This window comes from Anopheles aquasalis, chromosome 3 (assembly GCF_943734665.1).
Source record: "Anopheles aquasalis chromosome 3, idAnoAquaMG_Q_19, whole genome shotgun sequence".
Classification (NCBI taxonomy): domain Eukaryota; kingdom Metazoa; phylum Arthropoda; class Insecta; order Diptera; family Culicidae; genus Anopheles; species Anopheles aquasalis.
Genome location: NC_064878.1, coordinates 49,285,312 through 49,309,886, shown reverse-complemented (window position 1 = coordinate 49,309,886; position 24,575 = coordinate 49,285,312). Strand labels below are relative to the sequence as shown.

Genomic DNA, 24,575 nt, shown 5'->3' with positions numbered 1-24,575 from the left:
CACTTTCTACCCTTTTGGAATTCACAAAGCATATAAATATCCTTGTTCTTTTTGTATGGAAATCACCCTTTTTGTGAGTTTCAGATGAATTCAAAAATTACATTTGCGTCTCGATGATATTTAGTAGTTTATCTACATTTTAAAGATAAAAGATGTTGAAAAGAAAAATAAGCCACCCAGTTACAACGTCAAATCGACCGTCGTCGGATTGCTGTCCCGGCTGGAGCTATCGGCCGAGCTGAGCGTCTCCTGCGTCTCCTCCCGGATCACGCGCACTATGTTGGGATCCTTCTTTTCCTTCTCTTTGCTCTTGTCCCGCTCACGGTCCTTGTCCCGGTCGCGATCCCGATCCTTGTCCTTGTTGTGCTTGTGCTTATGCTTGTGTTTATGCTTCTTCTTATCTTTCTTTTTCTTTTTCTAAAACGTAGATAAGAAACACCAAAGGGGTGATCAATGGGAAAGGGATGAAGCAGTGACGCCGGTACTCTACCTTAGTTCCATCGATTTTGGAAGTGTTTGGATCGGATAGATCGCCACTAATCTTAGCGCTGGCCAGTGCTCCAAACATACCAGGCTCGAACCCGGTCGGTCCGGCCGGCTGCGAGTTACCCGTATTGATGCCCGGAAGCGATATCGAGTTGTCGGAGTAAAACTCTGACTTCATCTTCTTGGCCGCCGGTTGTCCCTCGTGTGCGCTCGTCGGTGTATCCGTATCGTCCAGATCGATAATTTCTTCCTTAACCGAGGGGACAGGAATTGGTGCCACCCCCGAAGCGACATTCGATTTTGTTCCTTTGCTTTCATTCTCGATCGCTTCCGCCTTGATGCTGGCCTCCATCGTTTCGATGATGATTTGATTCTCACGCGCAACCCGTTCATTCTCTTCGCGCTCCTGCCGACGAAGGTCCTCGGTGAATGGGGAAACCTCACGGCTTCTCACGGTCGTTGCCGTTGCTGTTGGCTGTGAGTTTGTGCCAATGCGAGGCGTATCATATGAATCATTTCGATCAACGGGTTCCGGTGTGTTGGAGCGACGTTCCCGTTTCATTTCCGTCACATAGTACGGTCCGAGATCGATTTCATCCGTCGAGGGAGAAGCCCTTCGGCTGTTACGATCCGTTGAGGAGCTACCGAAGCTTTGCTTGTGAACACGCAGCAGATTCCCCAACTCCTGGGTCGTCAAACACTGGGGCATCCGGGTACCGTACAGAGCATAATAGAGATCGACCATATCGCACCGTAGCTTCGTGTCGTGGGAGAGTTTGCTACTGCAAGGGAAAAGGGTTATGGATTTAATGTATTACAATTCCATTAGTCCACCATTGGCCATGGGACTTTTTCTTACTTCATGTTCTCGAAAATGCGCACCGCAAGCTCCTCGCGATCCAACCGATGCCGATTGCCTTTATCGAACGGCATAGCATCGATCAACAGCCGTCCCAGCTGATGGCGTGCCATCGGATCCGGATCCGTCTCCAGCAGATCGATCAGATGCTCCAAATCTTCCCACCGACCATCGATCTTCACATAATCGACCAAACACTCCATCGCGGCCAGACGCACATCGATGTACTGGCCGTACGCTGCGTAGCTACGATAGATCTTCGGATTTGTCGGCAGATGGCCACATTTCTGGAGTTTCCGAATCACCTTTAGGCAAGCGATCGAGACCGTGTACTTGTAGGACGGTAGATGCTTCTCCAGATTCAAGATTCGTGTAACCTCCTCCAGCACAAGCCTAAAAACGTGGAAAAAATGCATTAATGGGCTATTCTCGTTCCATACTTCGACAGTAGCTCCTACTTTGCATCCGCTGACAGGTTCTCCGATGAAAGCGCTCGGCCCTGGTGCACGACGGAGATGATGGGTGTGATCGTGTTGCCGAGAGCCTCCACCAGTGCCGCCCGATAGTAGTTATCCGAGTAGTGGTTCTTCGAATTGTCGTTGTACTTGAACAGATCGAGCAGAAAGCGTATCACCTCCGGTGGACAAATACCGTGTGCCGTCCGCAACCCAGCCATTGCAACGGGGATCGTTTTTTGGAGGAAATAATGTTGAAAGTTGGTAAAGTTGTTCTGCCGTATGATGTGTGGGGCACTGTAGGAGCCGAAAAACTTCTTAAAAATCGTCAGCATCGCCGGTGGTCCCTGCCAGGAGGTGACCATGGCGTTTGCCACCTTCGTAAGGCAAAGGGCCGCTTGACAGCGCACCTCGTAGAAGATACGCTCGTTCTCGATCGTATCGGTTAGTGCAAGGCGGGCCTGTGGAGTGGCGTACTTCTCCAGCGCTTGAATAGCATCGAGCTGAGCGGTCACATCCCGCTCGTGGCGCAACTGAAATTGCCACTGAAAATCCGGTTGCTCGATGTTGACGGAGCGAAGCAGCGTCATCTCAGGATCGAGCCGTATCCATAGCACGGGAGATTCACTGAAATGAAAGAAAAAGATAAAATAGGGTCCTTCTCGTCCTTCTAAAGCGGAGACTTACGCCATAATGGTAAGATCCATGTCCACCTCTTCCCCAGTACAGAGCGGAATTTTCTTCTTTTTGTTTCGTCGACTCTTCGAGTGGCAGGTAATGTCCGCCTTCACGATAATGTTCTCGATCTGTAGCGTGTGCTTGAAGGTACCGTCCAGTTCTTGCAACTGAATCAGCAATGGCCCCACGTACTTCCGGACACCCCGCTGGTTCACACAATCTTGCCGGACTTCGAGCTCAATCGTATTACGCTTTGAGTTGAACACGGAGGTCATTGTGAACTTGGCATGGCCACCGGTGCGTACCCATTGATCGATAAACACGGCCATATCCTTGCCAGTGACGGTGAAGATGGCCTTCGTGAACACGTTGGTCGAGATCAGCAGATGGCCCCACAGCCCGGCACCGATCTTGGTACCGGCGGCGTTCGAAGCAAGCGCTAGCTGCTTGTTAAACACCTGTAGCAGCAACTCCAAGCCGATCCGGTGCTCCAACATACGGATCACCAGGTGAGCCTTCTTGCGCATCAGCACAATGTACTTCGGTGACATCGTGTGCAGGTTCTTGATGGGGAAGTAGAACGGGTTATCGTTGTACGCTTTCATCGGGGCCGCCGGTTGGTTGTTGATGCTCGAGATGGCCGGTGGGGCGGGCGGTTGGCTACAGTCCAGTATGATGCCACCGTACTGCTCTTCGTACCGTACCACTTCCGCCAGCTCGTCCCGGATCCAGGCACGGTACGCATTGTTACCGAAACACTTCTTCGAGTGCAGTCCACAAAGATATTCGGCGATACCGCGCGCTAGCCATGCATCGGACCAGTTCTCCATCGTGATGAAACAACCGAAAAACTGTTCCGCTACCACTTTCGACATGACTTTACGCGAATGGAACGTTTGATCGATGATGGCGATCGAGTGGAGCAGATGCGTCGACAGGATCGTCATCGTAGCGTACGCATTGCTCTCGCTATCGATCTCATCGACAAAGACCTGTTTGTAGCACGAGAACGGGTAACGCGTCGAAAGCGCTTCCTCGTAGAACTCGAACGCTTCGTGCAGATAGCGTACCGTGTTGCGCATCAGTGGCATCAGATGGGGCAGACAGAAGTGTGTCACCTCGTGCATGTGCGGATCGACCAGTATCTCGAAGGCACCGATCGCGAGCGCAATGTTTGGGGCGCACACAGGCACCGATAGGGAATAGTGGAAGGTTTTACGCCGCAAATCCGGCGTCATGACGGTCTCGAGCAGCTCACCGCACGATACGGCCGTCATGTTTTTGTCCACCGTAAACTCCAGCTTCCAGGTGCACGGTTCCGAGTAGCTGTCGATGCAGGGGAACCACATGCGCGATGAGTTCTCGTGCCCGTACGTAAACATGTGCGCCCCACGCTCCTCCATCGTACCTTCACCTTCCGGTATGACAAAGTGGATGCCACCGTGCGGGTTCTCGAGCGAAAACTCGATCCCCACCCTCAGGCCCCGGCCCTCGCGGATCAGGTATTTCGCTTCCGGTGGTACGACCACCACCAGCTCGCCCCCATTCTGATCGGCATCGGTTTTGCGAGCGACATTCAGGTGGCACTTGGAGAAGTACTCCAGCGATTTGTTCTTCTTTTCGTCCTGGCAAATGTCCTGGAATGGGTCAAAGTAGTAGTACTGGCACTCGCACCGATCATTCAGAATGACCCGGTAAATGCGACACTGGCGGCAGTTGAGCTTTATCACCGGCAACCAATCGCTCGTCGGCACGATGGTCATCTCCACGAAGCCGATGATGCTCTTCTGCTCAAAGTTGATCCCGGTCAGGCTGAGGATTTGGTGCGCTGTAAAGGAAGCAAAGGGTCGCCGGTCAAAGTATGCCGTGGGCTCTTGACCACTCTCCCCGGCATTGGATACTTATAATTTGAACGTCCGCGCCGGGACCTCTTCTCCCTCCTTCTTCATGATGATGCTGCGATGGGTGCCGTGTTTTCTGTGCAGCCGAAAATCACTATTTTATCATCGCGACGCCGCGAAAATCGGGATGTTTACGAACGGAGACGCGACCCCACACGCAATGACAGTGCCTGTCACCACTACAGACAAACGGATCGTTTGAACGATGACAGCTCCACAATTGGTCCGTTTCCATACCGCCGACCCTGGACATTTGGCGTTTTTTTCGGACGTTCCCAAGTCCGCGGTCGTGACTCGTCGTTCGCGAGCGGCTGCTGTCCACCGTGAATCGCATCGCATCGCGGATATTACCGGAAGGACTCCCCTGCAAAATCCCATCCCTGGTAGGTGTCCGCAGGTGCGCAAGAGGCCAAACCGTTTGAGGCGAGTGCTGGCCATTCCGAGGAGTGATGGCATCCGCCACCACCGTGGAATCGCCGTGCCAGTCGTCGTCGCAAAGTGCAGTGCGTGTGTGAGGGCCGCGAGGTCAAACGCCGAGGAAGGGGACCGCAACTTTCGACGTCGACCGCAAAGTGCTACCGGTGCGTGTCAGGTGATCGATCCGGTTCGCGACGATCCAGGGCCACCGGATCTGCCCCCTCCCGGGCGAGGGTCATCGAGTGAACGCGAACGTCCGCGGGTGTGTGCCACGGTCCGCCATCCGCCAAGAAAAGAAGATTAGGCCTCTTCGTAAAAGGTGTCGCGTCGCATAGCAGTAGCAGCAAAAGAAGTTCCAGCGAAAAGCGGTCCATCGCGGCTGCTGGGTCTGGAAACGAGGGGGAAAAAGAAAACCAAATCTTGAGAATCGATGCCAACCAGCAGAGCAAACGGAGCGAGAGGCAGCTAACCGGACGGAGCGAGTGTGTGCGAGCGAGAAGGCACTGCAGCGAAGGCAAAAAAAAATAACAAAAACACTCACTCACGTGAAGAAGCGCGGAGATGGTCGCGGTCGTCGTCGTCGTCGTCGTCGCCGTCGCCGTCCGTTTCCGTTAATTTCGGATAGTGGCTGGTGCGTGCTGGCAACCCTTCAGCAGCCAGCAGGCAGCAGCTCATCATCGATCATCGCCTGCTGTTGCACCGAAGGTGCATCCCTGCTTGGTGCATGCACCTGCATGTGGGTAGTGATGTGAATCCGTGGGTTTCATCATCAAGTGCATCATCACGGCGGTTGTTTTGGTTTTTGGCCGCTGGAAGTGCCGCAGATTAATAATTTCGCTTTTTTTTATCCCTTGTGCCACCTCCAGCAGTGAATCTTCACGGTGTGGTGATCGGGGACGGGAAAACGGAAGTGGAAGTGTTTTTTTTTGCGTTGGTGGAAAGCCGCGAATCGTGCGTTCGCCTCCGTGTGACCAAAGGAGGCAGTGGCGGCAACGACCAAGTGTCATCCCGTTTGGGTTTCGTGCGTGCACCAGGGGCCTGTATGGGTGTGCAGGCACGAGTGTGATTAGTGTAAAGTTTTAAGTGAAAATGTATTGCAACGTAGATAAAAACCAAACGGGCACCGGTGGCAATGGCGGGGGAGGGAGCAGTGGTGTGAATGCCAGCAGCGTTGTTGGAGGTGGTGTAGGGGGTGGCAACAACGTGATGATGGGTGGGATCGTGGGATTAAGTGGCAGCATGGGCGGTAGTGGTGGCAGTGGGGGAGGTGGTGGAGGAGTTGGGCTCGGTAACAACACGGTGCCACCGAACAACGCCAAGCAGCACACGAAAGAAGGTAAGTGACGCATCAGCCCCCTTCCCTTTTTTAGATCTATTCCTCCCGATCCTTGAGGCAACGTTACCGTCTGCCACTACAACGCTGAGCACCCCACCGGATCCGACCGATCATGTGGGTGAACCAGCTACGAATTTGTTGCCTTACATGTCCACCTTCATCTTCTGCTTCTTCTGCGTCCCTTCCTCTGCTTCATCTTCTGAGGTGGCCGCGCTATTTCAAGGTTGCACCTTTGTCGCCACGAATCACGACGCGAATCGGTTGGTCGGCGATTGGTTAGCTGGCCACGCCACGCGGATTTGCTCTCTCGATCTGGGGGTTCTCGATCAGTTCAGCGATCACGAAATGCAAACATCTTTAAAGTCGCAAGTCGGTGGCATGGCTTCCGATTCCCTTATCCTCCTTCTGGTCGCTTTATCTACACCGACCTAGATTTGTGATAAGAGGAAAGGTTTGCCAGCGAACGTGTTTGCTTTTTGTCGTCGTCCGGAAAGAGGCTTTGGCGAGTTTAGGTTTAGACGGATTTGCACCCGGGGCCGGGAGCATGGAATGCGATAAGGATCGTCGCCTTCATTGACCACGTACGCACACCAGGAGGCACCACACACCTTCCAAGATATTGGCTAACAAAGCGTTGACTCATCTGCGAGCCCAGCCATGCGTGGTAGATTCTTCCCTTTGCACCAAGGTGCTGAAGATCTTATGCTGTGGTGTGGTGCATCGATCCATGCAATGGTCTGCGGTCAGCAGCGAGAGAGATCGTTCTCGAGCGCCTTTCTGCCTGTCCGGACCTGCTCAGACCCAGGCTGTGCAGAAGAAAGAGGTGCAGCAAATAAAACGCAGAAGAAAATCGCAAGAAACGAAGCGAAATGTGTTGAAGGCCGGGGCGCGCTGGAGACTTTGCAGCAGCAGCAGCAGCCACCACCATCCGTTGCCTGCGCTGCTGGTTTCGGTCATGTGAGCTGGCCCCGGAATCTGGTTTCACTGCAAATGGGGGAATCCTACACCGACGACGACAAGGAGGAAGAGGAGGAGGATCGCCGCTAGCTAAACAGCCGGCTGGTTCTTCTTCGCCGTGACAATGATCACGGTTTCGCGGGTTCGTCTTATGCTGGTGGTGCTCTTGAACTAGTGACCAGCACTGTGCAAAATGAATCTTTTTTATCATAAAGGAGTAAAACGTTGTTTTTGTTTTTCACTCAACTCCTTTTTTATGCTGCAAAATGGTGTGGCATAATGTTTCTTAAGTCTCATCTACCAATAGCTCCACAAATTGCATCCTCTTGCTCGCTCTCGCTCTGAGGTTTCTTGCCAAGAGTGTAATGATCTCGTGTGTGCCTAGCGCACCGGGACACCCGCCACATCGGTGTTGCTGGTGCTGTCGCCGCAGAAACCTGATCTTTCCCAGCCGTGTCAGCTCAAAAGCAGCCGGGCGCGCGTGTGTGAAGCACAGACTGTGAGGGCGACATAAAATATATGCTCTACTCCACGGAACCGAGCGAACGTCTGTGTTCGTGTCGCCACCGAATGTATGAAACTGTCGAAGCTTGTAGCGTGCCACCGAAGGAGGAAGAGCAGCAGCAGCAGCAGCAGCAGCAGCCGCGTGTGTGCATTCTACGCGGACGGATCGAAGTGAACCGGAAATTTCTATAATTATTGCGAAACTCTCCGAAGAGACCAACGAAGAGTAGTCGCAGTTGGCTTGGCTTTTACATATACTTAGCAGCATAAGAAAGGGACCAAAAACAGAGCAAAAGGAGGTACAAACGGTGGATTATTTTTGTTGGGAGAAGCAAAAAGTGCGGCTTCTGGAGATTCTATTTGCCCCTTTTATGCTACTTCAGCACCACGGCAGCGATCGTTACGCCTCTGTTGCCAAACAAATGCGCATAGACGCATGCACACATAAAGTGCACGTCCTACTTTCTATCGTTCGACAACAAAAGGGGTTTTTTACGCTTTTTTCCCCTTTTTTTTTGTTCTTTTTACATTCTCGTACCAACCGATTTGGGTTATCTCTGGCCGGTGCATAAAGAGAAGATACCTTGGCACAGTCTCTCACTCTGTTGATGCACTTTTCTCTACAGCTCACCGTCGCTAAGTAGTCGCAACTCTAATCCAACATTTTTTTTTTCTCGTGGTGGCTACTGGGAGGCTTATCAAGGGCACACCATGCGGCAAACATCCTTGGGCTACTTTGTTTCCCAGCGAGTTTTTTTCTCACCCTTTCTTTTGGAACGAGTTTTTTCATCCTGTCCTCCTGTAGGGCCATTGGCCACGTTTCACACGACTATCCCGGTGCGATGCACACGTTAGCACCGGTGGCGGCAGCCGTGACAGAATCGGAAGGAAGTAAGTCACACGAATGTGCGAACGAACGAAGGAACGAGATAGTCCCGTCCGTCCGTCCGTCCGTGGCATCGTTGCGGCCTGCCTGCCCGTTGTAATCTCGCCTGGTAGCCGGTTGTGTGCCGTTAAATTTGTTGGCGTATTTATGGGAAACGGATTCATTCATGCAGCGCGCGTTGTTGGCAGAAAAAACACGGAAAGAGTCGTTTTTTTCCTGATGTTTTTTTTTCACACATCGCAAAGCAGAGACATATACAGTACCTAGCACTAAACGAAGAAGCTCCCCATTCGTTCATTCGGTCAGTAAGCATCAAGTCAGAATTAATGCTGCGTGAGCATGTAGAGAGCTCCAATGTACGCTGGCAGTCCAGGAACGGTTGCGTTTTTGCCGCATTTACAGTGATGCTAGTTTATGCTGCGACGGAATGCGACATAACCGGGATTGCAGGAGGGACAGTGGAGCGATGGTGGAGCATAAATAAAGGAAGAGAATGAAACTGTTCTCGCCAACGATCGTTAGCAGCTTCCGGTGTGCTGTTGTTGGATGCTGGATGCTGTTTTGTATATTTTTCTCATTTTTATCATAACAAACATACTCAGCATAAGTGCACACTTCAGACCGGAAATGCCATTTTTGCTCGAAAGGCTGATTTGTATAATTGCGCACGCACAACAATCCCGCCAACTCGGACTGATCAAGTGGTGTCGAAAGGGGTTTTACGTTGACCAAACATACAATCCTAACTAACACACGATGAAGCACATTTCATTAATTTGCCGTCCTCCATCAGTTCTAGTTCCTCCCGGGGCCTGGCACAGTTTAAACGGGGCTAAATGCAATCTTGGCCAAGAGTTTTTTTTTTGTGATGCATATTCTCTCGATGCACTCACAACGGCCAAGTAGAGGAAGAAGTACGCTCATAATTGATTGTATGCACGCCAAACCACCCTCTCTGATCGCTATCTAATGCATTTGGCGGAAAATATGCCGCCGCCGCCGCCGCCGCCATCATCATCGTTTTCCCTGGCTCCGCTCGCTTATTAATCGAAACCAAGTGGACCATCGAAGGTTCCACGTACAACGCTTGAGTGCTAAAGCGGACGCTCAAGAAATCACCATCGCCACTGTCTCCGTTTGGGTTTAGAGCACTCGAGACTCGATGAGAGAGAGGGGATAGTGAGGCGGAAATATCCCGTATTGTGGTTGATTAATTGAAACTAACTGACCGCAAAATCGACCGAAGAGGATCGTTTCCCTCGGCAAAATGGGGTTTGCTGCTGCTGCTGTTGCATCGGTAACGCACCGTTTCATGAAGGGAAGCGTTTATCGGTGGCTCTTTCGTTCGTGCTTCGGCTGTTTTGTGCCCGTATGCACATGTTGGGTTTGTGATCCAATGTCAAATCACTACATTTGTGGTGCGTTTACAGTCGGCGACCAATTTTGGTTATCAAAGTTGATTTTTGTAGCCAATTGAGATGATGGTTCGCTGTCGCACTGTGTGAGAAGAGGAAAAGGACATTTTAAATTTAGTATTCAATGCAAATTAACATTTAACTTTGCTTTTGAAATATGCTGTTTCAATCCCGTTTGTACAATAAATCTTTTGTTAGCACAATGATCAAATAAAAGTAACAAAAAGAGGCAGAATAATCATTTGCAGCTCTCTGGGGTATTTCCTTTGTTTAACATACATAAGTCCCTTATATACAGATCCTGAAAATTAAGCAGGGATCATCACCAGCAAGTCTTTTTTGGTTTAGTAAAAAAAAGCCTTCGCTACTGTACTCATATGATTTTTATTATTCTCTCGTAGAAGGGGAAAACGAAGGGTAGCATGACACATATTTTTGAGTTGATTGCTTCAAATGATGGTCGAACTTAATACTTGATACTCGCTACAATTGTTATCCGGTTGATTAACATGAGATTTTCTCATAAACACGTCACGAAAAATCCAATTTCCATGTTTATCCAATTTCCTGTGATCCTAAGTTGATTGATTTTGGAAAAATGGTAACTTTTGCTCTCGACATTTGCGTGTCCCTTTGGCACAACCTTTGATTAGCTCGGTGCACTTCAGTGTAAGCATGTAATAATAATTAAACAGATTATCCATCAATATGTTCACTGCGACTGCTGAACTCCAACGGTAATCCAATCATTATGCCAACACAAGCGCATAAACAAACACACGGTAAAGAAGATGGCATTATAATTAAGAAGGATAATCAATTACATTCCGTATCAATTACCGCGATCGCGATGGCAATGGCAATGGCAATGTGACAGTGGGCATAATTATATCTGCCTAATTTGCATAGCTATTTGGCGTCAAAATGCTGACAGAAGCGAGTGGCGGCCGGTGTTTCCCTTGCGACTACTCATCATAATATCTCATCGCGAATGGTGGCCCCTTAATCCATGGCGCGCCTTCTCTCCATCTCTCTCTCTCTCTCCCGTGTCACCATTATTGGCTGGCATTACAGAGGCGCTGGGCTCACCGTCCTGGGGACTGATGGGTGTTACATAACGTGCCGGTTCTGGAAAAATGCGCAAACGATCGATCGATAGCAAAAGTCTCGACCTGTGCTTCCTAATGCTACCACCGGCCACCAAAGCAAAGGTCACAGTAATGATGATGTTTACGATACTCCCCGTGGTCGTGGGCTTGACCGATCGATCGACAGACCGCATTTCTGCGCCAGAAAAGTCACTGTTTTGAATGCACTTTCGCCGGTTTCATAACATTACACAGTGAATGCAACAGTAGCGCAGCGGAAGGGTGTTAGCCACGCAAGATTAACTCCACGGAATGTGTGGCATTTGGTGTGGCCCGGGTGCGACCCATTCCAAACATAGAACCACACACAATTGCGTCGTGGTTGGTGCTGTGGTGATGGAAAATTCGGATTTTCCGTGCCCGTGGTGACGATTCGGTGAGATTTTGCAACGGAAACGGCACGGCCGCCGCCGTTCCGTGGTGCGTTCCAAAGTGCCCGAAAGAGAGAGAGAGAGAAAGGAACCATCGGCGGAAGCAGCCACGTCTTGTGTGACAGTATTTATAGGAGCAATGTCCGAAGGTTTTCGTCCACCACGACGCTGTCTGGTTCGCACTTTTTAACGGTCCCACGGCTGTACGGGAGCGGCTTAACGGATCGTTTATTTTTGTCCCCCCCGCCGGTACTCCGCAGTGGGGAGCGTGCATCTCAAAAGAGGCGAGTAACAACGAGAGCAAGAAAGAGCAGCCTCTTCGCACGATGAGCATCGGTAGCAGCCACCATCTTCTCATCCCATTAATCACGCGACCACGTGACTGGGATTTAATTTTATTTAATCGCAAACACATCGCACGATGAGGTGAGGCTCGCGAGATAAGTGATCCTTTTTTAATTAATGAAACGAGCGAACGTGGATTGTGCGTGGAGGAGAAAGGTGTGTCTAAGAGGCTGTAAGTCGCTCCAGTAGCGCACAACCACTTTACAGCAATGGCCGCGGAAAAAAAACCATACCACGCGTGCCTAATAATAAACCACCGACGGATTGGAACCACGTACCACGTGATCCACGGAATGACGCGAATGGTTTGTGAATTGGTTCCCCGGGACCGACCTCTGGATCTGCTGGAGCGCAAAATAAAAATCGGAACCAAAATCATTTGGCACCTCACGTTTTTCACGCGGTCACATGCGCGAGCGGCCTGCCAGATGGCCAGAACCTGCTGGTGAGTGCTAGGTCACGAATACCGAATTCGCGGACACGCAGACTCGCGGATCAGTCCGCTCTCCAGCGAGAAGACTGACCGGATGAAACGAACCGACACCGGAACCACCCCGCCGGCCTCCTAACCGACACTTCTCATCGCCTTTTCCCCCAACGAAAGAAGGCATCGGAATCGTCGTCGTTAAGGTGTGAACCGTTTTCTTCAACAACTGAGGGTCGCCCCCTCTCCGTCTCAGCGGTGGGGAGGAGGTGACATTCGAAAGAGCGCCGACCGGAACAACCGCAAATTTGCAAATTAATCGTCATCAAATCGGGGGCTCTTTTTGGGGCAGAAACGAGAAGAGCGAGCGAGCGAGCATCACCGGGCATCGAAGCGTAATAATCAGTTTCCTCCAGCTGTGCTGTGGATTGTTGGAGCGCAGTGGTGGTTGAAGTTTGTCATACGATTAGAAGGAGGGGTAGGAGGAGGAACAATTCGTGGTGGATGTACGCGGTGCTCCAGTTGCCCATTTGAAGCGTGAAATGAACTTCCAGATTTAAGCGCTGACGCTGGCAAAGGCTGGCTATGATGTCCTCCTTGCCTCTCGCTTCTAAATTGTCGCTGCTGCTGATAATTCACGAGAATGCAGGCGAGAAGTGATTGGGTTTGGTGCTCGGAGTCAACGGGAACGGCTTCACCATCGATTGGTTAAAATTTGATCGCAATTTGCATCTCTCGGACCTGGTAATGGACTTTTTGAAGATTGTCATCATTCTAAGATCATTGCGGACTACGCGTTCGCGCAGTATCTGTGTCAGATGTGACAAGATGTGTGTCACCGTATAAGCGTTGTATCATCATCTCACTCCCGTACATGGATTGACAATCTGTGTGTGGCCATTTGTGGAGGACTCCAGTGGACAATGAACCTCGCGCTCCTCCAATGGTATTACCGACAGGCCACCAAATTTGCTGAGCAAATCAGTTGAACCATATCGGATCGAGTGCTATTCCTGCTGCTGCTGCTGCTGCTGCTCATTAGTTTTCTGCCAACTACCGGCTATTGGGTACCGGGCCCAGCTACTGACTGATTGCCATTCGTTTGTCATACTCGGTACAGCGGACTTGTGGGGCGACGTAACATCTTCTGTCACAAATTACCTGCCTGCCATCTGGACGCTACAGATGTTCTTCCATTATTGCTCCGTCAATCTTGTCTTTGCTGCTACTGCTTTGCAGCTCACGTTCGCTTGAGTGTGTAAATGGGTGAAGCACACAATAATGTGCCTCTATGGTGCCGGTCTCGAGCGGTCTTATGCACGTGCTGCAACCTGTGCAGTATTCTGGGGACGTAGAGGGTTTTGAGGCCGTACAGCAGGGGATTACAAATATTACACGACGTTGACAAAGTGCAACTTCTAATTGATGCGCTAATAATGCAGTGCATTTACTCATTTGTGGCCAGTGCGCGTGGTCCTCTAGGCTTTGAACGGAGCGTTGACATTGAAGGTATTACTTTCAGTTTATGGAACATATTTTTATCACTTCAACGGTAACAGTTTTTTCGATTCGATTCTTCCAGAGGTATGTAGAGCCTTTCATTTGGTGCGCCTCCATTATCCAGTCCATTATCCTTCGCATACCTCACCAATGATCGTCACTGGGTGCATAAAAGCAATTTCACTGTTCTGATGAAGTTCCAAAATGGATTTTTGCCACAGATTCCCCCCCCCCCCCTCCTAGACTCTTTCATTCGCTTCGAAGAGAGTGAGCGAGGGAGCTTAATCGGTAAAAGGTGAGTGAAAGGATCAGCTTTTTTCGATGGAAAATTGGAAAGCTCGAGCGTGAGTGAGTGGGCAGCATACTCCCGTCTAAAAACCGAAAAAAAACCCATGACCTCCGGCTAGGAGGATGTTAGGAGGACCAACTTTTCCCGTTTTTCAGCTGCTTAAACACATAAGGCATTGTTGTCTTTGGGGGCAGCTAACGTAGCTTCGAGCTAACGAGCCACAACCATCGCCCTGCGCCTATCGACCACCATCTTTCTTCGTCCTTCGTCTCCTTGTGTGTGTTTTTCGGAGTTTCTCGAATGAGTGAGTTGGTTTGGGGCCGACGAAAGTTTAATGCGGCCCCTCCGTCGTCGCTGCAAGAATGTAAAACACATGCAATAGTTAGCAGCTAGCCACCGTTTTTGGGGGTGAAGAAGTTGGCTAAAATTAGATCTGGCCTTTTTGGGCATTAAATGGGATGAAATTCGGTTTTCGGTTTATTTTTTACTCGACGAATTTGAGAAGCAACGGGAGTGGAGTGGAGCGGAGTGCCGGGGCTTAGCTTAGGGATGAGAGCTGTTGGGCTTTTTACCGGCCGGCGGATCGGAAAGAGCTTTTCGTCTTGCGCTTGACGTCACACCGGTGGTGGTTTTGTTGGAGTTGGAAAACCTGGGGGTTGTGTTGGAAGAAATCGGTTCCATTAGCCAGCCAGGAATCGACCGTGGGCTGGCGTTAAGTATGCTTATTGAAATGAATTCTGTTTATAAATTTATCGCCAAAGAGTGGCTCTCCTCGTTGGCTGTTAAGGCGTATGCTTGGGTTGGTTGTGACGTAAAGGATAATTCATTTCAGGCTCTTTTTGTGTGTTACATTAAATTGTCAGATTTAGGAATTCTTTTTCATCGTGAAACTTCATTAAAAAGAGTCATCAAATGAAGACTTTATTACCTGTCCCTGTTTGGAAGGTGCCAGATTAGAAGAAGACTTCATACTACTCATCATGTGGCGCAGTGGATGACGAGTTCTCGCCAAATTCGATGATCTTTATTTACGATGCCGCTGGTTTACGATGTCCCGATGGTTGGTTGGTTGGAAATAATCGCTGAAAAGAACAGAAGCGAGAGAGAGAGAGAAAGCCGAAGAGTGCCGCATTTCTCCCGGCTAGCTGTGAACCTCATAAATCAAACAAGAGCTGGTGCTTGGCTCACGCACCAACGACCGGCAGATTGGTGTTTATTTTTGAAACATTAGTTCATTCTCCACGTTTCAACACATCATACCTTTTCCGCCTAAATCATCATAGGCTGTCCAATGTCATCTCGCGCGAGCCTAGCTAGCGATCTTAACCGGCACAGGACAGTTTTGTTCGGCTGGAAAAAGGTTGGAAACCTCAGAGCGCATGGCCTTCCACTGAAGATCAGCAAAAGAGGAGGGGTGCGAGAACATTTTTGTCACATTCTCCTGCGCCTGCGGTGGGGAGAAGATTTTCCGGCAACATATGGTGTGGTCTCCAGCGTTCACCAATCATCATGCTGCTCGGGTGGAGCTCGAGGTCGAGAATCGTTTTGTTATGACAGTGAACAATTTGTGTTTGTTTTTGCCGTGCTTCCGCCGAAAATATGTTGCGCCGGTGGAGAGTTGGGACAGAGATGTTAATTGTGTGTGCGGAGCTCTGGAAGGAATGGGGGAAAAGTGTCACACAAAATGTCGCACATGGGCATTTGGCCTCGACTTGTCAATTAGTTTGGCCTGCCGTCGAGCTGTGCCAGCATAGCCAGGACAGAACAACAGACATGTTGCATTGAAAGGGGAGTTCATTCTAGGATAAATCATTGGACCATTTTGTGCATTCGATGGCGGAAAGTTTGTCTTTCAACCTAAAATAAATGAGAGTTAGTCCGTATGATGCTCCTCAGTATATTTAAATTCAGTAGGACGCCTTATAACTTGGCTTAAGCCTTAATAACTCTTTGGAAACTTCAGAGAAAATGGAATCTATTTAATGCTAGTTATGGTCTCCTTTGCTTTATCGTTATTGTTGAGTCCTTTGAAGTATCTTATGAATCAATGGCATAGCTTTATTATAGTTAAAACGAAACTGCTTGAAATTGTTAGCCTTTTTAAAATCTCGACCTCATAGACTATAGACCCACGAACTCTCTGCAATTCTGTTTCCACTCCACTGAAGGATGCGGCACTACTCGACAGCCCCCACAATTTCGGACGCTCGTTCGGATGCAAAATTATGTTTGATGTCGCAAAGCGGCAGAAAATGCATCTGTCACAATCGCTCTATACTGCTCCAGTGCGCACCCGTGTACTGTGAGCCGGCAAACAAGACGACAACGACAACGACGACGATACCGAAGCAGCAGGACCGCCCCATAGCTTGTGTTTTTGGGGATTTCGCTCTTCGCCTCTCGGGGGTGGTGGAATGTTGTTTTATGGCTTCGAAGTGGTGCATCGAAATTGGGCCACTGCTCCTGCTGCTGCTCCTGCTGCTGCTGCTGCTGCTGCTACTGTCAGTGCAAAGGATTCTTCGTTGCCCCGGATAGCATGTTCATTTGCCCAATTATATTGTCGTCGTTTTCGCGTTGCTGGCTACTGGCGCACAGCTGCTGCGGCCGCTATCCTCGGCTGCGAGTGATGCAAGAGTTTCTTCGCTTTTCTTTTTCGCACCATGCAAATAGTGAACACACTGGTCTTACGAATTGCACGCTGCTGGCTGGCGTGGACTATCGGTGCGGACTAACGAGATTGGACAATGTTTTCACGGGTCAGAAGACTTGTGCCTTTGTCCTGGATTATATCATCAAGTGGATTTCGATGGCTTTTAGGGCTTTCGGGCTTCTTTCGGCAACCTTTAAATCTGTGTAAGTTGCTAGATGTGCTGTCAACCACGTTCTAATTTAATGTACTGTGGCAAAAATTGCTATAGAAATTGATTTCTTTTAGAAGAAATACTTCGATGTTATGACTTTCAGTGTGAAAATTACACTACGAAATATTAAATCTCTGCGATTTTTTTTAGCAAATAGCTGTGATTATTTAAATTTTGCCTCTTTAGCACACACCTGAAATATTAACGACGCTCTAGCAACGGTGCTCTAGCAGTTTAGAATGACAGCCCGATTGCAGAACGGTAATAAATTATCTAATTATCTAATTAATAGATAAATACTCTAAGTTATTTAAATGATTCTCCTCTTTTTTTTCTACATAGTACTAAAATATGCGTTTACTAACGTATCGCTTTTCTGATTCTCTTACAGGTAAGGGCCACGCCATATAAAACATTTCTTCAAGCTACAACCTGTCGCCACCGTAAACCATTTAACGTTCCATACCATCGATCGTACGTAAGTAAAGAGCTTCACCACGGCACCGGCGCGGCTTTGGCGCTGGATCCTGTGTCGCTGTCGCGGTTGATCGAAATTAGTATCATCTCCTCCGGGAAATGAAGATAATTTATGCACCGCTAGCACGCTTCTTAAAGGTTATGTCAGCCTCTGATGTCTGATTAGAAAGGCATCATCGAGCGAACGATCCCGAGCGTCCCCTAATGTTGTAGCTCGCTTGTCGTCATCAGGTCTAGACCTTTATTCATCATCCTCTCCGCCAGCTCCGCAGTCACCACGCGCACCCCAGACATAAACGGTCCTGGTCTCACTTTCGCCGCTAACCCTTTTTTGCTCGAGAATTGGTTCTGACGGATGCGTGACAGGTGTGTGTGCCCGTGCGTGTGGTTGTACGGAATGGATCGACGGTTGACTTCCCAAAAACTTTCTCAACGCGTGTACCCAACACCCGACAAAAGCATACATCTTCGGGGATGATGGCACATTAGCCAGGGAAATGAAGCTATTCGACTTAGAAGACGGGCTCATCATTTTGAGAGACCCGGCGCGAATGACGCGATGCTGCGGCGATACACGGCCCAGCGCTCATTAAACGTTTACTCTCCGCTCATGGATGGAAATGTGCCATTTTGTGCGAGCCGCGATCTTGATGGGCGCTGGGATGATGGAGGTAAAACATTCTCGCTTTTTCACGCGTCACGGAGATTAGAAATGATTTATTTTGGCTACTTTTCAATCCATACACGTTAGGCCGGGGCACCAGTATCGAGAGGTTGCGGCAGTTGGTATTGTTTCGAAAAGTCTCAAAGTGCTGGCAGGTGGCAGGCGTAGTGATGATTGCTGCCGGTTCGTATTCCAGCGAGCGAGTCGTAACGAAGCATTTAATTTAGCACTTCATTTGCCCCCAGGGAGGGCGGAGCTGCGACAGCGCAGCGGTCCCTTGTCGCCCTGACGGTTACTCTCGAGAAGAGAGAAGGATTTTGTGCAGGGCTTACCCGCCCATCCCCGGGGGGCATTGTGTGTCCGGCATTTGGCGTTTTGAGAGAACCCTCATCATCAATTCGGTGGTGGTCGCGTCGCGCGCACACTGTCTTTGGGGGGGCGGGTTTTAGTGTTTGAGTAGCTTCCGGGCTTTTCCGGGAGTCCGGGATGAATATTTTATGGAAATTTTGTAATCACATGAATACAATGATCAATGTAAATGGCTTCTCCCATTCTAGCGAAAAATGTAACGCCCATTGCGCCAGCACCCTCCACGATTTTTGAATCGAAGAATCATTTTTTTTTGTGTATTGGCCAAAATGGTTAGCGCTGTGTCCTCGGATGGCTCTCGGGGCGATTAGCATGTCCTGAGGCACCTGCGGCACTATACACGCTGGGGTAAAGCATATTTGCCTTCATTGTAAAACCGTTTGTTTGACCAATTCCGGTGGCCAACGGATGGTGGCGCCATTCGTTTCGATTCTCGAGCATTCGAAGAGCGAAAGCGGAGCTGGCCACGGTGCAGAAGGTAACTAAATTATTTTAACGAACCTTTGGGGACATGGCGAAAGTGGAATGTGAAAATGGTGTGTTCAGTCCTTGCTCAACTATCCCTCCAAAAAAAAAAGAAAGGCCAAAAGAATGGTCAACGGGGTACGGTACGGTCTGGACATCATGATTCACGGAATGTTTCGTGAAAGCCTCGCTGAGGCCCTGAAGTATCTATCAAAAATCCCACGAAATTACGAAATCCTCCGGTGGATTAGGCTGCCAGAGGGGCTACGTTGTATGGCTTTTGCGCGAAGAACATATCACGATTCATGGTGCCGTTCCCAGAGCAAGATCGTGGACGAACGAATGGAACAGCAATCCTTCTGTTCGCAGTATAAGAGGTTCCTCTTTTGTGAAATATATTTTTCGAAAAGACGTCCAAAAACCCTTGCTAAGGAAGTTTGTTACTCGGGGTAACGGTCACTCATCGCTGTCTTGAGCCCCGTGCCTCGGCACAGTCGTTACTCATCTCCGGACATCATCATTTATGCTCGGTCGTCTGGCCCTTGGCCTGCCTGGAGACTGGCCTGGACTGGTGTGGAGTTGAAGAAGGGCAGCAAAAAAAGGAGATTGAATTTATTTCTCGAGTGTCGAGCTGCTGCGCTAGACTAGAGTGGCTAGGAATTGCCCCTTTTTTTTCTTCTTTCTTGGGCTTTGGATAGCTCTCGATGCAATGGAAAAACGCGGGCCAATGTGTAACTCGCGCCGTACATTATGATACCGTAGGAAAAGAAGAGGAAAAAAAGCGGTTCGTTTGAAATCTAATAAAAGGGATCGCTCGCAAATGGTGGCCAGCTGTTCAAGGAGAAAATTATATCGCTTTCACGGGGAAAGGCAGCGAGAGCCTTTTGGATCCTTGGCACTTGGCTTGGCCAAAAGGATTTTTATGAGGTGGCAAAATGAAGCTTTCTATAAGCTTCTTCACCTTCACCGCTGGAGGAGGGGGCTGTAAAAATGTTATATGACCCCTTTTGAATTCTGTGTCAGTTGATAACAAAGTTTATACATCATTTTGATGATCACCAAGCACCTGAAGCTCTGATTAACAGCTTTTATCCTAATTCTCACGGAATGCCTTTCATTCGCAATCAGCCAATCAGCATTCCTATTGCTCGCGGGACACAAGTTTGTTGTTCTTTAATTTTCCATTTTCTCACTTCCCGTCATCGTCGTCATCGCCGTCGTTTACATTGTGCACATAGCGTGCTTGTTTGCGAATGCACGGCGGTGGAAAACATTGAAAATGCGATGCTCGACTCCAGCACGACATCGAAAACATGCAAATAGAGCGTGGTTGCCATACGGGAGACAGGCCGCAACATTATAATTATTTCAATGTCAACCGTCTGCGACACAAGGTAGAGCGCTAGGGGAAGTAATAGGAGCTCTCTCTCTCGTGTCGTGCCGTGTCAAATTTTTCAAGAATATTTTCAATTCACCTTCGTCGCCAAACAACCAACAACAACGAGGCTCGTGGCTTCTTACAACAATATTGTATTGAAGATCGAACAAGCGTGGAGCGCAGCAGACGTTCGTTCAGGCGTTCCTTCGATCCTTTTGGGATCACGTGCGCGACAAGGTTCCATTTCACCACCGAGAGAGGGTTGGGGTTGCATCACGTTTTCATCTACGTGACCCGCCACTAGCTCCCTCGAGGGGGGAGAGAAAATGGTTCAATAAACGATGTGCTGACACCAGCTGAGCTGGGCTGGGTGACCGCAACCACGACCCAGCAGCTTGTTCTATGCTCGGTTGATTTTCCTTTTGCGCGAGCAACTGAAATGGGTGAAGGGTTGGGTGCACCTCGTTTGGGCGTGCATTGTGTTGGGCTATTGGCAACTTTTCTATTCGCAAGACTCTACAATGTTGCACAACGCCTCTCCTACTAATCATGCACTTTTCAGGTGGAACCAGAGTGGTGGTGGTGCTGAATGTCATATCGCTGATTGACTATACATTCCGAGAGCCACGGAATGGACAAGGCAAAATTATTTGTCACACGTGAAAGCTTCTGTCGTCTTTCTGCGTCGTTCGAAGCTACCTTGTAACATCCCTTCAATTCTGAGAACACCGAGTATCCATTATGATGTTCCGCTGGTGGTTTAATTATTGGAGACATGCTGCTAATTGGATTCATTTACACCTTTTCGGTGCCCTAGACGACGCAGCACAGCACAGCGCAGCTGAGAAGATTGCAGGATACTGTATGTCTCCATTGAACCGAGACACGGTTCACACGGCCGCTCGTCGGTTTGTTGATCGTATGCCAAGACGCAGGAAGGGAGGATGGAGCATGTCTCTCTACTTATATGCAGCAGCACATGGCGAGACCTCGGGGCGACTTCCCCTTCCCCTTCGTGAAGCCGTTGAGGTTGTTTTGAAGGTGTCTGCCGCTGTGATTAATAATAAACAGTTCTGTATCTTCCGCGGTATTTATTATCGCAACCGCAGCGTGTGGTGCAGCGTTGATGAGAGCCCGGGTGCGCGTCGTTGGGATGCCGCGGATCTATGGAAGATGGATTTACTTGTTTTGAAAAGATGCTGCCGTACTAGGAAGGGTTTCTTTTTGGCTTCTCTTGAATGGAACCGACACTGTAAATGTGTCTTTCCTTCGCTATTTTATGTTTTTGGTGCCTGTAGCTCATATTTTAATAGGAAAATATTCAAAATCATTATGTTTTGCATTGTGAAATGATTACAAAAATGGAAAAATTGATTATTTTCCTCCTAAACACGATTCCTGAAAACAGGAAAATCGACTTTTATATTATTGGCGATCGAACGCCGATCTATACTACTCCCATTGATTAAATGTTGTGGATTCAAATATATTGATGGATTCAATAGTTCTCCATTACACAATCAAGTCACTATCTTTCGTCTTTTTTTTGCTATCTTTTCCCAGTAAAGTAGCTTCCATTTGCAACGCAAACAATATTAATACCCACCATCCTAGCTCTTCAAAATGGCAATGACAAAACGTGCACGGAAAACGATTTCAATCAACGGCACTTCTGCTGCCATCCGGTGAAAGGGAGAAGCGTTCCGATCCGAAGGTGATTTCATTTTCACCTCTCCTCCAGATGGAGGGTGTTTGAAGTGGAGAAATCATCATGCATACGTGTGCACTTCTTGGGACACCATTACTGCACAGCGAGAGGATCATCCGGAAGACGAAATCGGTGACACTTTGTTTTCCTTCCTTCTACTCACACGCTCACTCGACTGCCAATAGTGGCTGCACATGACGGTGACCGACCGATTCTTGGCTATGGCTGGACTTGGGTGTGACCGACAGATCCTTGAAATTCCCTCGGCAGAACCTCGGCCTTCAAGCAAACATGTGCGTCTCTTTATTGACGCCTGAAGCCGAAGCAGCGCACATCATCATCATCGGCGCTGATCAATGGAATGGAAGGCGGCCTTTTTGGCAAATCTTTCGTCGCAAAAACGGTGGCCCCAAGGTTTGCCCTGCTTCGGCCCCTCCCACAGTCCCCAAACCTCTAGTGGGACCAGCCCGGGGGCCAGGCTATGAGATATTTACGCAAATGGATTTCCGATCGATGCGCTTAGCCGTGTGGGAAGAAGAAGAGTGCCGTCACGGAGTTCAATCGCGCGCGAATGCCAATCGATCGTCGCGATGGTGGCGTTGTTGCTGCAGATGGGGTTCACGCGTTTCATTTCAAACGGAAATGGTAAATATGCAGTATGTCGCATGCAAATGTGTGTTGGAGCGCGACGCGACCGGCCGGCCGGCCGGCCACTCTCTTCTCGTCGACACACGCCCTGAACTCTGATCAACATTCATTGGCAGACGATACCAGCCAGCCAGACAGACAGTCAGCTCAGCTCTGCTTGCCTGTGAGGGAGATACCGGATGAAGTTGTCATAGGATAGGTGGCCAGGTTGCATCTGTTTAGCGATTCGTTTCTTGGCTTCGTTGATTGGATATTTTATTCCTTAAACTCTGGCGACAGGACGTTGGGCCACGTGTGTCACGGCAGTGAGTGTGTTGTTGACGCCTTTACACTGTAAGTACGAGAAATGCCACTTCCAGATACTATTTGGCGTAAAAGAATTCTTATTTTATTTCTTCAATTTTATCCAATACCCCACGGTACCGTTACGTGTAACAATTGTTTAAAAATAAAACATTACCTTTTTTGTGCGACAGACTTTTTGCATTTCACGGCCATTGAATCCCGCTGGGAACTGCAAAAACTCACACTTACAGGGCCCCTTGTCTGGTCCAGTTAAGTGATGCAAATTGGGTTACAAACACTCGCCACAAACCGGCAGGGTGCAAGTTGGGTAGGTGCGTGCGTTTGAATCACTCGTGGAAAGCATTCGTAGCACTGGGACCACAGCACCTAACGGCGTTGCGACTAAGGGGGTCTGTTGGGAGTTGGGTCTCGAATGTGGTCCGATCCGATACGGTGAGCCCTTGAAGATGATCGCCATTCAATTGGGAAAAGGAGAGGGACCAAAGTGGTGGGATGGTGGTGGGAAGCGAGGAGGTCATGGCAATTTAATATGCAAACAGCTAGCACACCGGCAGACGGTGAAGTGTCGAGACACACTCGACATAGGACATTGGCTCGCAGTTTGGTTGGCGTGTGGCGGAATGGAGGTACGAGGGTTTTCAGGACTTATTTTATCATTTAAAGAATGTATGTGCTTTCTTATGTTTTATGACAAGTTATTGTAAGGTGTGCGTCTGCGAGATGTAATGGTGTTTCCCTTTTTGTGCCGTGTATGGATGAGTCATCCAAATGGGCAAGATATTTTAAATATTTGACGAATCCATCTATTTGCGAACGTATGTTTGTCTTTTACATTGTGCTTCTCGACGTTTCTGTTCCGAACAGAGGAGTACATTCACAGTATTGAAAGCAAATGCATTGAAGATCCTTGGTATTAATGTTCTTGACAGAACAGGCGATCTACAGACAATTGCAAGGGAACAATAGGCGTCTCGAGGTTTGTACAAAGGGTTATAAAAGTTAGTATCGGCATCATATGCAAATGCAATTGCATTGACGCAATTTTTACCACTTTCTGAATGAGTGTTTAAAGATGAAAGCTTCAGCTTTTCCTTTAACCCGCGTTACATGTAAATTTCTTTCAGTTTATGTTTTGACCACTCGCTACCTTTTAGTTCAGATCGTATTACCTTTCTTTAAAGCGTTCATAAATGTGCGAGTGCATTGTTTGGTCGTCTGCAAAGTCGTAAGATCGTCTATTCGTAAATGAATCAGAAGCTGGTTTGGTTTTTTTTCTTCTTCTCGGTACTCGTGATGTTCAGCACGATCATCGATATTGAGATCATTCAAATAGGTTTCATGATTTTTAAGTGCAGTTTAGGTATTTGACTTCCTCCAACTAACTCCATACCACATAGTACGCTATCTTCAACAAACATTCTTTTTTTTAATTCCTCATGATGAATGCAGTCGCTTTGCACAGTCCTTCATATCAGTTTGTTTTCTTTCGAGTTCGCCCACAAAAAAGACACCGTTTGATCTCCACTCCGTTCCCTGATAAATGATCCGCAATCATGTAAAACAGAGCATAGCCCGCGCGCAGCAACCGTTCGCATTGATTCGAACCACATGTTGTGTTTGCGGTTCATACACACCACGGTACCACACGGTGGTTGGCGCTTTGGTAAAGTTATAGACCCTAAATTGAGGCCACATCATTCGCCCACACAGTTCCGATGATGTGTAGCG

General features: G+C 48.8%; 2 protein-coding genes across 2 annotated transcripts in view; one reads left to right on the top strand and one right to left on the bottom strand.

The window, feature by feature from the left end:
- Nucleotides 1-110: 110 nt before the first annotated feature.
- LOC126574625 (transcription initiation factor TFIID subunit 2) lies at nucleotides 111-4,523 on the bottom strand. Its single transcript, XM_050234914.1, has 6 exons — nucleotides 4,384-4,523; nucleotides 2,488-4,308; nucleotides 1,804-2,427; nucleotides 1,346-1,738; nucleotides 491-1,268; nucleotides 111-417 (listed from the first exon to the last, which is right to left on the bottom strand). The coding sequence occupies exons 1-6, from the start codon at nucleotides 4,425-4,427 to the stop codon at nucleotides 181-183; spliced, it is 3,897 nt and encodes a 1,298-aa protein (XP_050090871.1). The 5' UTR covers nucleotides 4,428-4,523; the 3' UTR covers nucleotides 111-180.
- A 175-nt stretch (nucleotides 4,524-4,698) lies between these two features.
- LOC126574062 (cyclin-dependent kinase 14) overlaps nucleotides 4,699-24,575 on the top strand; it is a 103,662-nt gene continuing 83,785 nt past the window's right edge. Inside the window, exons 1-2 of the mRNA XM_050233999.1 lie at nucleotides 4,699-4,762; nucleotides 5,663-6,132. Of these exons, the coding sequence (XP_050089956.1) occupies nucleotides 5,886-6,132 (247 nt within the window). The 5' untranslated portion in view covers nucleotides 4,699-4,762; nucleotides 5,663-5,885. The remainder of the gene's footprint in view (nucleotides 4,763-5,662; nucleotides 6,133-24,575) is intronic.

Bases quoted from the DNA above. Each gene is read 5' to 3' on its own strand.
- LOC126574625 (XM_050234914.1), bottom strand. From the start codon at position 4,427: ATGAAGAAGGAGGGAGAAGAGGTCCCGGCGCGGACGTTCAAATT. The intron at 1,269-1,345 runs GTAAGAAAAAGT...TTTCCCTTGCAG, and splicing joins CGCATTTTCGAGAACATGAA to TAGCAAACTCTCCCACGACA. The intron at 418-490 runs GTAGAGTACCGG...TCTACGTTTTAG, and splicing joins CCAAAATCGATGGAACTAAG to AAAAAGAAAAAGAAAGATAA.